General features: G+C 41.1%; 1 protein-coding gene across 7 annotated transcripts in view; it reads left to right on the top strand.

Annotated features, from left to right (window-relative positions):
- Nucleotides 1-14,510, top strand: part of EYS (eyes shut homolog) — a 476,514-nt gene that overhangs the window by 253,404 nt on the left and 208,600 nt on the right. For all 7 annotated transcript variants that reach the window (XM_083606894.1, XM_083606889.1, XM_083606892.1 and 4 more), the window contains 2 exons: nt 7,219-7,409; nt 9,507-9,598. In XM_083606894.1, coding sequence (XP_083463020.1) covers nt 7,219-7,409; nt 9,507-9,598 — 283 coding nt within the window. The remainder of the gene's footprint in view (nt 1-7,218; nt 7,410-9,506; nt 9,599-14,510) is intronic.

The raw sequence follows: 14,510 nt of genomic DNA, 5'->3' as shown, positions 1-14,510 counted from the left end.
AGAATTCAAGTATAAGCCGTAAATAAAGGGGGAAAGGGGGCATGTTCCAAATTGATTTGTATGGACTTCTGAAAAGTGGAGCCACAAAAACCATACTTTGCACCAATGGTTGTTTGAGCAGCTGTGAAATATGTATTTTCAATGCCCATCTGAGAATGTGAGAAAGAATGTGGATTTCTTTGCACTTTTTTGGCATTTTGTGTCTCTTTAAATTTATTTGTATGTGTGTGAGAAAGAAAGAGAGACAGAGATCTGTATTTTTGCGATCTGGAGATGGAATAGCTGGTTCTTTGCTCAAGTGCTGCATTCATCTTTATGTGGCTCCCTTTACAGCTACAACTAGTCTAAAAGGTGGGGGGTGGGATATTGATGCTGCAGCATTTAGTGTGCAATCCTGTGCATGTCTATTCAGATGCAGCCCAACTGACTTAAATGGGACTTACTCCCAGATAAGAGACTTTCAGATCTAGTCAACCAGTTAGAATAATCAGTGTGACAATCTTTGATCAATCAAAAAGTGCCTCCAGTCTTATTTTTTAGTGCTAATTCTTTTAATGCATAATACTTAGAAAAAGCACCATATTAGAAGAGGTATTTCACACATGGGAGAATTGTTTCACTCAAATGCAAATATTTTTCAGTGTAGGCTGCTATCCTATGCTTACTCACCTGAAATCACATCCAGGAGGACTCACTTCTGCGTAAACTTGCATAGGGTTATACTGCTAATGGATTCACTGTGCAGGAGTAAGTCCTGTTGAGTTCAATAGAGCCTACTTACTCTATAGTAAGTGTGCTGAGGTCCGCACTGCACAGCATGCAATTAACTGAATAAGATTTCCTTTACCATCTGAGAGCCCTAAAGCCACTCTGGAATACTATGAAAATTTGAGGGAAATATGGGTTGTATTCAACATAGCACGAAGGATATTATTCCTTCATTGCAAGCATTTATGCTTTCCTGACAGAAGAATCTCCCCTCTCCCTTCCCTGTGAGCTGTTCTGTAGGGTCTCCCAACCCTCTGGAGAAGGTATTGGGTTTTTTTTTGGGGGGGGGAGTCCAGTTTCCCTAGTGGTAATAATTATGCTGACTAGAGCAACATTTTATTCAAATGCAGTCCTTTGCTGCTTTCAGTCGTGTATCCATAAAAAAGCAATAATGGCATGTGGTCACAGCTACAGGTATTCTATTCATTGGTAACACTAGGATTACAAAGAAAGAGATGATATGTAAATGTGATCAGAAATGCTTTTATGGTCTAATTGAAAAAGTCTTGATAATGCACTTCAGGAAAAGAGGTGTTAAAACATTTAAAAGTAGAATTCTGTGATATGATAAGAGGGTGGATGTTATATATCACTGTAGACCTATTTTGGTCTTATTTCTGTATATTTATTTTTTTATTCAGATATTTTGCTTAATAATATCAAATGCAACAAATATTTCTGTGGCATTCTATAGTACTTCTTTATCCTGGGAGCTATTTACTTCCCTGGACTTTGATGAACAGTTTAAAGTGCAGATGAAAAGCTTTGATGAACCTGTTGTACCATTATGAACCCGTCCTTTCCCAGGACCTCTTCTGCTCTGAAATAATAATATTCATAAGCATGTTTGCAACTACTACTCAATCAAACTGGTTCAGAAGCTAGTTAAAATGATCGAGAGAAAAGCACTTGTTTAGTACACATAGGCCCCACTCCCTATTTGCATATGATCTGCAAAGAGACTGCAAAAATTATGAATTGTTTACTAAAGACTGATTGCTGACTTGGCACATGTAGACTATTTCCTGCCCTTGTTTGTGTTGTGTGATTGCTCAAGTCATCTCATTAACATGGTGGCCTTTCTCTTCCATCACTGAAAACATGGATGAAACGTCTACAGATTTGAAGGGGGAAGAGGGTAGCCAAAGACACATAACAAATGGAGCATGGTAACACTTGCAGCACAAGCCTCTCCCTAAACATGTCCATAAGGATATTCTTCATGCTGCCCAACATAAATAAGTTGGAGATGTCACTGAGGATTTTTTGTTTAGTTTTGTTTTGTTTGCCTGAAGCATTGTAATATTTTGTGGCATTTTACCTTCTTCAGAACCACTAAAATCTTGCTTTTGTGTAAACGGAAACTGATCTGTGCTTTGCCTCTGGTTCTATGTAGAACCAAAATTTGTTTGTGCACAACCATGGTTTTACTGCTGAGGCTTAGATCCACAGGCTTCCACTGAAGGAGTGCGATAGAGTGTACAGTATAACTCAAGACAGGTTGAGGTTGTTATTTAAGCAGCAACAGCAACCAATCATTGGTAGTTTTACATTTTATTTTCAGTTCTTAAAGGTCTTAGTAAAAGGGAATATTTGATTTAATGTCAGTCATTCGAATTTAAAGCGCGCACACAAACACAAAGTCTTTTGTGAAGCCATTCTATTTTGCATCATACTCCTTTTCCCTCTAAAATTTAGTATAATCTGACATACACTGTGGGCCCACCAAGCAGAAGACACATATTACCAGCCACATATTTCTAGCCTGCTGCGAACATCACAATCTCTTCCCCCTTCCCTCATTTTTGTAGTCCAGGAAAGAACAAAAACAGTACCATTGTGATGGAGTCTAGTGAGCTTGAGAGTTTAACTTTTAGTGTAGATCTCATGAATGCCAACATAGCATGCCAGCACCATATATAGTGCTATCTGCAGGTTAGGAACACAGCAACACCCCTTCCCTTGGTTCATTTAGCTGAGTCTGAACTCACTGGCAGCAGCTCTCCAGGGTTTTCGGGTAGGGGTTTTTCTCATTCCTACCTGGAGATGCCAAGGATTTAACCTGAGACATTCTGCAGGCAAGGCTGGTGGTCTGCCATGGATCTATGGCCCTTTTTTCACAGGTGGAGAGGGCCTGTGAGCCTGGTGTCTCTGGTGGGCTCTTTGCTGCTGCTGCTAACACCAAATTCAGCCCTTCTTCGCCTTTGGCCCCACTCCACACCATCGCCCAGTGTGAGAGGGTATGGTGGGCAGATGCTGCTCCTTCTCCTTGCTTGAGTAGGGCAGGAGAACAGGCAGTAGTAGCAAGGAAGAAGGGGATCAGGAAACTCTGGAGGCCTATGGTGCATCCCTTGCTGGGGGGGCGGTCTCCGCACATTACCAATGATGCCTACCTGTGATGTTGCTTTGACTATAGCCTCCTGACCTCTAGGACATTTAGGCATGGCAACTAAGTATGGCACCAAATGCAAGGAGCCCTGCATGGCTAAGTTTCCCCTCCCCAAGCTGTGCCTTCTTCAGACAGTGGCAGTCACTGCTACCAGCTATGTTGATGACCACCAGTTAATGGTCTTTAAAAGATGATTAGATAAATTCATGGTTAAGTTTTTTTGTTGTTTTTTTACTCCAGTGATTTTATTAGACCTTTCAGTGGCAGCCAATCCAGGTTGTTTTTAGATCAGCCTGGGAGCTGGCTGTTTCCATGGCTTCCACAGTGTTTAGTATCAGATTTTCTGTAGGTGTGTTGAAAATGGGTAGGGTGTTTAGTTTGAATTTCTGCATGTAGGAGTTCCAAAATGCCCAACTGGCTTTATTTTGTTAAGTCAGCTTTTTATTCAGTTTCTATCCAGTTTCTTAATGACAACTGGGAGTAAGAGTTAATAATAGTTTTTTTAAAAAAAAAACTCCACTGAATAATAAAAACAAAACATGCGTGAACCAGCTAAGATAAAAACTCTCCTGCTAAAAAGAGGAGGGCAGGCTTATAGGGCTACTCCTATATTTGTAGTTTTTGTGTTCTCTGGTTTTAAGCAAAGTGCTATTTTCTCTTCTGTTTCCATTTGTAATCTACTCAAGTAGAAGCAGCCAGATTTTTGAACATTTAATGTACTGTGAAATTCTGCTCAGTGCTACTTGGGTGACTACAATCCATATATGCTTTTATCAAGCACCTTTCGTGTCCTCCTGTGATAAGGGGTGCAGGGAAATTAAAATATCAAAATAAAAAATTCGTTGTTCAAATAGTCATGAAGCGTGAGCCAGAAAGCCACTACTTCACATCTCATATCAGTCATAAATTCAGAAGGTGGTTTTAGGCAAATCCGGTTTCTGCAGCCATTTGCAATCATAAAAATGAACTACCTTACAGGCCTGTTGTAAGTATTACTTAAATAAAGTATGTGAAAAAACTTGTATAGTATAATACCAACAATAAAAGCAATGAAATTTCATGTTGGAAAAGTCACACAAAATATTCACCTCATGTAAAATCTTTCCAAGGGTTTAAGTTTTCAAAACAATTGTCCACAAACACTAAAGGAGATTACTTCTTTCTTACTTTTTACATACTCGAAAACTGTAGCAGTTGATCGCATAGAAAAGCCACGTAGCTATCCTTCTGAAATTTGGGGAGATTCATGCCCTCAGAAGAGGCAACATTGCATGAAATCTTCCTCCAATTCCACCCCCAAATTTTAAGATGTTATGGACATTTCCTTTTAAAAAAGAACATCCATGTCTGCACATTTCATCAAAAGAAAGAAGACTCTAGCTAATTTTCATTAATTCCCAGTAGTGGAGAAATGAAGCAGCCTTGCATGAACCCGTAGCCGAACTGGGCAGCTTACGAAGCACCTCAAACCAAGGCAAACTGCTTCCCAATACACCAAATCAGGGTCCAAACAATATATTGAAGTCTGTGCACACCTCTATATCTGACATAAGTCAATATTGTCCTGGGCAAAAGGACTTATCCATGCACCATTTAGCTGTTTTCCAGTGTTCCAATTGCTTTGTTCCAGATATTTGTTTTCCTTGCTCCAAGCTACCAACTGAGAGTGCTACGTAAAAGGTTAGAGGAAATGCTAAGGGTTTTGATATGTAGAACAATAAACTCAAGGGCTTGTTGAGGACAATTTAGAGAGCGATTAGATGCTACTAGAGGGCAGGGCTTGTCAACCTTAGACGCTGTGCAGAAGGAGAAATTGCAGCAGGTGAAGCTTGTAATTGCATAGTCCTACAGGGCTGAGAAAACCTACTGAAATTCCCTCTTCTGAACAACTATTATGGCACAGAAGCCTTTGAACTTATTGGAGCTCTTTTCTTCTTGCTTTGATGCTTGAGGGGAGCTGAGACTGCCATTTGATTCCAATGTATACATTGGGTGATGGCTTCAATGATGTGAGTTCTGAAAGCACAAGGATGTGTCACTTACATTTGGTTGGTTTGTTAAATACCAGAAATACTTTCATTGTGAAATAAGGGGGCAATTGTTCCATTTGTGAAATAAATAGTGCCTTTTTTAACATGAAATGTGCCAAGGGGGCCATGCTGAAATAGAGTGGCATGCAAAACAGTGGCAGTAATTGAGTGCAGAGAAATTTATTGCAAGAATGTCTGGCACCCCATGTTTTGAGCTATAGCTCTTCACTGGGGTACTGCTCCAACAAAAGATAGTGTGTGAATCTCAAAGCATGAGAATCACAAATACAGAACACAATATAGAGCAATTGTTCAAAAGAACTAAAGTATCATTCATTATCTTCTCAGATCTATAGGAAGAATAAAATAGACCTTCAGTAGGTGCATTTTGTAGTGTGGGTGACAAAGTGTTGTATGTAGCTCAAAACCTCTTTTGGTTTTATATATTCTTGTAATAAACCTGCCTTTGCATGTAAATATCAGCTATGGGCTGGATCCAGAGTAATCCAGTTGTGGACAAGCTAAAAACAGCCTCACCATTTCATTGCGGTTTTCACAGCTGGTGAGCTGGGACTCAGAGAACAGCTGTGAAGGCACAACTTAGTAGTGAGCAGTGAAGGTAGCATCTACACTGTTTAGGGATCATAGGAGCCAACTCTCAAGGGCCAATGTCCCTTCGGCCCCCACAATAAAATATTAGAGGGGTCCAGTCCCCACCCCAAGTTGATGGCATAGCCATTCAAATAGTGTGTGCATGACTGATCATCTTGTGATTGATTATGTGGGGTGGGGCTTACCTGCTCCTCCCCGTTTGTTCGAGTTAGCACCCCTGCTAGGGATTGCAGTTGTAGACGAGTTGCAGAAAGTGAAGGAAAGTTGTTGTCCACAATTTCTACATTAGTACTTTCCCCATCACATTTTGGCTAGCTCTGAAAGCATAAATAGTTTCCCTATCTGTCCTTAGGTATTTTCGCTAAGTTTGTCCTCAGTTTGCCCTTACATGGGGCCTTATAAAATTCTCTGGTTGGAGAACAGGGAGTGGCATTTAAACCATAATGCTTTGTTATTGAATTTGGAACGAAAAGGAATTTGCCTCTGTGTTGCCTTGCTCTTGGCATTGCTGCTATAAAAATTGCCATCAGTGCTCATGGTAGAACCAAAGGTGCTGAAATCTGTGAACTCCTTTGAAGCCTGAAAGTAAGACATGCCCTCAAAAGGCAGTCATATTGAAAAGGATTCAGTTAAATTCAGGAAAAAAATTATTTATGCATATGTATACCTCATACATAGTGGGATTTTCAAAGATCATAGGAATGAAATGTATGAGGAAATGCATTGATACATATTTTCAGAACAAGAAATGTTCTTTCTATTTTGTTATCTTTCAGCATCCCTTGAACATTCTTTGTGAAAAGATCTAAATAATTCTAATTCTATGTAGTTCTTCTTGTGAAATGAGAATATTTCTCTGCTTGAATAAACTTAAAACGATCATGACTGGCCCATTGACCAACTGATACTCAGTTGTTTAACTCAGTGGTGTCAGGTCTGAAGATGTGCCTATCTATGTGGCCAGGTCAGTGGTTTCACTGGTGTTATCAATTTGACATTTTACAAAAAGAAAAAGGAAACATTTAATACTACGGATGCTCACATTGGTCAATATCTGCAGTTGCTCAGTTTTCTTGCGTGTGATTAATAGAGAATTCAGTACCAAAGGAACCCTATTGCGTTCACCTATTGTGTGCAAACACCAGGAACAGGCAGCTCAGGGCAGGTAGTCCAAGGATGTTACAAAGAGTGCTGTCATCACTGCTGCATAATAGGCAGTAATCAGAAGGTACCATTCTTCCACATCATTGAATCTCTCTGCTTGTAAAACAATCCACTTGCTGATTTCTGCCTGTTTTTCAGCACTGAATGCACAGGAACTCTGCCAACAAAACCTTCAGAGTCCTAGATTCTATTTCTTTGCCTCAGTGGTAGGTAATCAACTAATGTGCATTCTTAATTTCCCCCCCTCCCCAATAGATTCTAGCTATATCCAATACCAAGGGAATTCTTACATGGAATTTGAGGGTTTTCGTTTGCAACCACAAAACAACATCAGTTTAGAATTCCAGACCTTCAGCTTTGAAGGAACCATTCTTTATATTGAACAGAACCCAAGAACAGTGGGACATTTCATTATTCAACTTTCTGTCAAACATGGGACCTTACAGGTAATGTTTCAAATTATTGTTTAAAGTACAGTTTGAGCTTCCCCACACCACACCACCAGCAGCTAATACATTTGGGTACCCATGGATGTTATTAAGTGTTTAGAAACAGTTCTTTTATAATGATGGTGGTGGTGGTAATGATGTCACTGTTTAAATTGCCCCCTTTCCGAATCCTGTTACAAGTGGTAATTATGACACCTGGGGATAATATTCATGCATGATAGGGGAGGGAAGCTGTGTGGGCATTGATAACAACAGTTCACATGAAAAATGTACAGGAATAGAATGTGGCAGAAGAATGTGGCCCTGCTTCATGACTGCTAGTTCATGGACTCTCAGATGAAAACAAAATACCACTAATGTGCTGAGTGGTACAGCATAAATATATTAAAGTCCTCAATATCCCAATTATTCAAAGGTTTAATAAAAAGTACATCCACCTGGTTCTAATGACCCCCCCCCCCAAAAAAGCCCATCTTGAGTGCCTAATGGAACTATCATTTCCCGGACTCCCTTATAGGGGAACCAAGATGGACAAACTGGTTTCCATTTCTAGTGTGGACTTGCCTATGACTGTCTGGCATTACCCAATCTGGTGCTCTCTAGGACATGTTAGGTTACACCTGGATGGCACCAGTTTGGCCTAATGGATCTTGTAATAAAGGGGTTTATTTGCATTTGGCAGAACACAAAAATGTACACCTTTGTCATATCATATACACATTTATTTCTTCCTGCACATAATACACTAAAGGGACTTGCTTTAAAATTATCTTGCTGTGCAGCAGAAGCTATAGCAGTATTTATTTGCAGTATATTTTTATTGCACAGTAAATGAGTAGAATTTCCAGTTTTCCTGGATTGAGACTAAAAATTATGTCTTCTGATAGTTCATGTGCATAAGAACTGCTCATTGTCTTTACATTTATAATGAAAAGATTAATAAAGAAATAAGCCCATGTAGTTGCGGAGATGTGGCTGTTCCAGAAAATTTTGAATTGAGGGAAATTTTGTATCAGAAAAATTTCAGATGCCACAGCAAAGAAAGCTAAATATTTTGACACTGCTAAGCTCGCCTGATATTGAAGTTGTCATCCATTCATTGTAACCCATGAAGTTATTCCTGTGGGGGAAAAAACCCCTAGAAAAATGTCTGCCTCGTGTCACTGTGCGGATGTTAAAAAAGGAGTGTGCAGTACTGAAAAACACATAAGACCTACGGGAAGCTCCCAGTGTGATTTGTGTCTGTATGAGAAGAATCATGGCTTCCACAAGCATTGTGTGAAGGAAGAGCCTTCAGTCCCCAGATCCTATTTCAGAGCACTTGTGATTTACTTATTGGCACACAGACGAATAGATCAGCTCCTGCTTTTCATTAATTCACATTAATGGATACCACAGAGTGCAATTAAAGACATGATTCTACACAGCACGCATTGCCCAACGATGCTTTCCCATTTGCACAATGGGGCTTCTGCTTTCTCGTTTCCCAACCAACTGGAGCAGATTTCGAGGGCATGCAGTGGGAGCTGCAGGGGGGAGGAAAAGGAGAAGGCAGATGCCCACTTGTGCTATGTTTGCTCTCACCCAGTATATACAAATTAGCTAAACACCACACAGGTATGTAAAGTGTGGATTAGCAAGGACGCTGACTTTCAGCGCTGTTAATGCTGAAGGTAATAGTCTACGAAAGGATCATCAGAAAATGAAGTTGATTTACTCATTCCTAATCTTATTTGCAGCAAAGGAACATGGATTTCCTATTCAGTTACTGGCTTAGACATCTAATAGCAATATTTATGTTTTGATCAAAGTTTTTTGGTGCTAGCTGGCTTGGCCCCGAGTTGCATATGCACAGGAATTGTCCTTCTCTGTCCGTTAAAAATGTTAACTTCAGTGTGCATACAAGCATCTGCCACTGAATGTACTGTGTGGTTTTAGATGAACAAAAGAAACCCCTGCATGCATATCTGCCATGGGGAAGGGAAGCATTTCCTCTTGTGTCCTGATTTCACTCATTTGTGTTTCAGCTTTTAAAAATTACTGATGCTTTGCAATTACAATAAATTATCTCCCCTCCCCGCTTCCTTTATTCAGTACCAATTTGTATGCGACAGCGTAGGAGAAATTAGAAACATCAGTACTAATGTGAGAGTGGATGATGGACAGAAATACAGAGTGCGCGTTAGGTAAGTCTATTCACTTATTTCTTTGTTTTGCCATTCACAGTGTCTGAGTTTGTCATAGATAATGGGCCAATTGATCAGTTCAGTCTGCAAGGTTATCCTGGTTCACACCCTGAGATGCAGACCTAACATTAATGAAGTCAATTGAAACTTGACCTCGACTTCAGCGAAGTGCAATACCAATTATCATGGGAACGATGTAATTAATTAAGATTTGTGACTTGTTCCCATCCCAGAAGGATCACAGCAAGAAACAGTTATTTTCAAAGAAACAATATCCAGCTTGTAGGCTTTTTATAACCTTCAGAGGCCAGTGGCTGTTCCAAATAAATGGGCAGTTGATTTGCAAGAGTTTAACAGCCCTAACTAGGATCTCCATCCAAACCAGCTGTGGGGAACCTGTGGCCTTTCAGATGGCATTGGACTCCAACCCCCAAGTGCTGCAGCCAGCATGACCAAAGTTCAGGGGTGATGGGAATCACAGCCCAGGAATATCTGGAGGGACACAGGTTCCCCACACCTAATCTAAACTATTGTGTGAAACCAATAGTTTTACTTATCATTAACCGTTGTTCAAGTTGATGCAGAACACTGAACTGGGGTTAAAGTATAAAGCCAACAATGGAAGAAAGGGACAATGTGCTGCACAGAGGGGAACAGAGGAGCAGAGGAAGTGAATGTTGCTGGCTCCTGATGCACTAGCATTATGCTTGCACCAGACCACAGTGTTGAAGTCCTGCTGACAATTTGATGCCCCTTCCCCACAATTAAGCACATGGTGTCATCTTATTTATTAACCTGGGACAGTATGGTACAGTGAATTCCAATGGAGCAGAATACTTAAAAATTCAATAAGCAAGTTAACTGAGCAATAAGATGTGGCAGGAGCATATTGTTCAGTTTAAAAAATGGCAGTTTTGCTGCCTTAAGACTGAGACCGTAAGGCCAGGTGCCTTTCTCCACCACTGCTTATCATTAGTAGACACTATCACACACCATGAAGTTTCTTATTGGAATTATAAAATGTTAATTTTGAGAGAAAGCGTGCAGGGCAGATAGAGCTAACAGCTTTTAAAGGTAAGACATGAACTCTGTCTGGTTAGATTAAAGCCATCTCTACTAGTTTCAAAATGCTAATGTTGATACTAATGGGTTCCATTCAAAAGAATGAAAAAAGCTTATGCTTTTCTTTAGAAATTTGCTGCTTGTGTACTAATGCACATCTCATCCTTGTGGTTGCAATGACATTTAACACTCTGATTAGGGGCCAATCTCACTTTCTACTTATGTGCCCCCAAACCATGGCTCCTCCTCATACATCCGAGCGCCAAGTAAAGGCAACTATCTTCCTCCAGGCCTTTGAGTAGGTTTAGTGACTATTTGAGAAAGCAACAACAGACAGATGAGTTAATGCTATGTGTTAATTGTGGTTTATTTTTTTTTCTGCATTATTGGTACCCACCCCAGGATCACTTGTGGTGAAATATAAGTGCTACACAGTTTCTAAAGAATAAAAAGGATATAAGTGGATGGTTATCTCCGACAATACAATTATGGATACCTAGTTAGGAAAAATCCTCTCTGAAAGACATGCAGGCCTTTGTTTATTGGGCTCATTCATTGTCATGTGATAGTGAAAATGACCAAAAGGACCTACTATGGGTGTGTGTTTCTAACCATTCATCTGAGCACAAAATCCAGCAAGCTCATGTTCTGGCAAATGCACATACAAAAAAACTAAGTTAACTGGATTGAAACCAATTAACTCTCTCTGAATAGTGCAAAGTCATTCTTAGGCAGGCTATGGACTCAGCCACTGGTCAGTCAGACATTCAGTCCTCCCAAATATCAAAAATGTGTTTCCCAGCTAACTGAAATGGATGGGATGACACAGGTTTGCCAGCTGAAAATGGTAGCCTTCACATGTTTACAATGTGTAGCTATGGAAACATGGTGGGGGGGCGGAGGTGGCCCTTCCATGAGGTAGGGAAGAAGCAGGTGCCTCAGGCGGCAGACGTGCAAGAGACAGCACTCTGCCTGCCCGTCCCTCCACTCCTGCTACTGGTGAAATGCCCCCTTTTACCGGGAGTGTTCCGGCAGGCTACTTTGCCACTCGTCTTTAATGCCCCTGGGATGGAGAAGGTGAAAAAGCCATGGTCCAACTGGTTTCATACATCTGAACATGGAAAAACAGTTTAAAACTTGTAGACCGTACTTGATGCTCAGGAAACATATATATACAGCACTTCGAATTGTTCAGAATGTTCCACTTGCGTTGCCTGGGTAATGTTTTTAACAGCACAGTAAAGGAGGTCCGTATTTTTTCATTCACACAATGCAGATGAGAGAGAGAGAGAGGGAGAGAGAGGGAGAGAGGGAGGTTTGCCTGAGGCCAGCTGGTTAGGTTGTGGCATAGCTGAGATTTGAACAGGGGCTCTCCAGATCTGCAGCTCACTCACTTAGTCACTATGCTAGACTAGTCTCATGACATCCATGTAATGCAGTGGATTGATGCATAATTAGACTGATAAGTGTAATTAATTTGGAGTCTTTCTCTAATTAAGCAATGGTTTAAATGGATTGACGTAGAAGGTAAATAAATGAAAGCTAATATATTCTGGGTGTGCATCAAGATCAAATGGGAGCAATCAAGGAAGACGGTTAACTGGCTTTTAAAGAAAGAAAGAAAGACTGCTCAGAGCAGCTGGTTCTTTCAGATTATAGTACAAGAAGAAAACTTCTGCTACAAGGTATTGCTTTTATGGCACACAGGAAAATTATGGCACATTATTCAATTTGATGTGGCATTATCATGTATGAGAATTAAGCTGCAATATTATCTGGGCATTAAACAAGCTAATACCAAAAAGAAATTGCCGTAGGAGGGCCTTCAGAAAATCATGATAACCAAGTCACTTTATTTCCAATATATCTATTTCTATATTTTCAGTTGACTTGATTAACCTGTGGAGTAAATTTTGGGAGTGTTATTTTGATCTTAGTCTTTTTTTCACAGATGAATGGATTAGCAGATGGGCTAATAACCTCACTTCCTGGGGGTAATGTCACACATTAGTAAATGTCATAAATACTTCATCCTCCAAGAATAGTTTCAAGTATCTTTTTATTGGGGGTTGGTGGTGAGTGTATGCAATAAAGGAATTGGATTTAATGGCACAAAACCCTCAAGCAAAGCCGTCATTTCACATTATGCTGATTCCCTGAAACTACCCAGTCCTTTTTTTGTGTGTTGACAACACACCAGCAACAATGAATTCAGGGGTAAAGGTAAAGGTAAAGGGACCCCTGACCATTAGGTCCAGTCGCGGGCGACTTTGGGGTTGCAGCACTCATCTCGCTTTATTGGCCGAGGGAGCTGGCATACAGCTTCCGGGTCATGTGGCCAGCATGACTAAGCCGCTTCTGGCGAACCAGAGCAGCGCACGGAAATGCCGTTTACCTTCCCGCCGGAGTGGTACCTATTTATCTACTTGCACTTTGATGTGCTTTTGAATTGCTAGGTTGGCAGGAGCTGGGACCAAGCAACGGGAGCTCACCCCGTTGCGGGGATTCAAACCGCCGACCTTCTGATCGGCAAGCCCCTAGGCTCTGTGGTTTTACCAGCAACAATGAAATCAGGGTTACCAGAGACAAATAGCCATACAGATTGATTTGGGAAACAATGTAAATTCCCTCACCCTGTCACGGTGATTATCAAAATAATGTTACCTGATGTATAGCTCACAAATCTTGATGCTCCTGGGAACATTTTTCCACCACCAATTACATGGCACATACATCCCAGTCCAGGTTGGCAGGCTATGCTGACACAGTTCCTTCAGTTCTCAGATTAACAGAATATATGAGCCCCATTCACACTTGCTTCCAGCACTGTCAAAGAGTTTACTTCCTTGGGATGTCTTCCTATGGCACTCCTCTAAGCATTTTGAGACAGGAATCATATTAGTGGGGTCAGGAGTTTAGTACTTTCAGAATTCATCCTTGTTGAGTCGTGAAAGGGACCCTGCTGATCACTCAGTATCTGTAAATTCAATGTCTCCCCCCCATAGTACAGTATGATATATTTAGTTACCTTAAGCATTTTCTTAGTACATATCTTTGTGTATGTATTCAGTATACATGCATTTTAAAATCTCCACTATACAGTGGAACCTTGGTTCTCAAACGGCTTGGTTCTCAAACGGTTCCGGTTTTCAAACATTTTTCAGAAGCTGGATGTCCAGTGCGGCTGTCGGCTATTGTTTCCGGGGCACCTGTGCCAATCGGAAGTCGAATGGACTTCCGGAACAGATTACGTTCAAGAACCAAGGTACCACTGTAAATGGATTTTAGGCAATGCAGAATAAGATATGATGATAGCCTTGATCCTTGAGAACAGTGACAAATTGCACACCCAATACGGTATGTGAGGATCTCCCTGACTGACCAGAAGTTCAGCGGTTATCGCCTTTGACAGTGCTCATCTTACATGATAGATTATGTAGAGGTTTGTGAGGGGAGCAGAATATAGTTTTATCCTACTAAGCCTGATTCAGAGTAGACTGATTGAAATTAATGAACCTAAGTTAACCCTGTCTATTAATTTAAATAGGTCTATTCTCAGTAGGTAAAGATAAAGGACCTCTGGACAGTTGCGGAGCTTCATGCTCTGGCACCAGGGGGTGGAGAGCAGGCAAGGGCGGGGCGGGCGTGCATCCCGGGGGCATGGCATGACGCCCACAGGGGCGTGGCCTGCATCCTAGGTGAGTGGCATGCCGTCTGCAGGGGCAGCCACAATGGCACCCCACCGGGATCATGCTGCCTGGGGCGGTGCACTACCCCCGCACTCCTCTTCCTCCGCCAGTGCCCCTGGAGGGTTAAGTCTTGTTGTTGTTTGTTGTTGTTTAGTCGTTTA

This window comes from Podarcis filfolensis (assembly GCF_964270895.1).
Source record: "Podarcis filfolensis genome assembly, chromosome: 3".
Lineage (NCBI taxonomy): Eukaryota > Metazoa > Chordata > Lepidosauria > Squamata > Lacertidae > Podarcis > Podarcis filfolensis.
The sequence above is the reverse complement of the archived record's forward strand: the minus strand, read 5'-3'. Positions and strand labels throughout refer to the sequence as shown.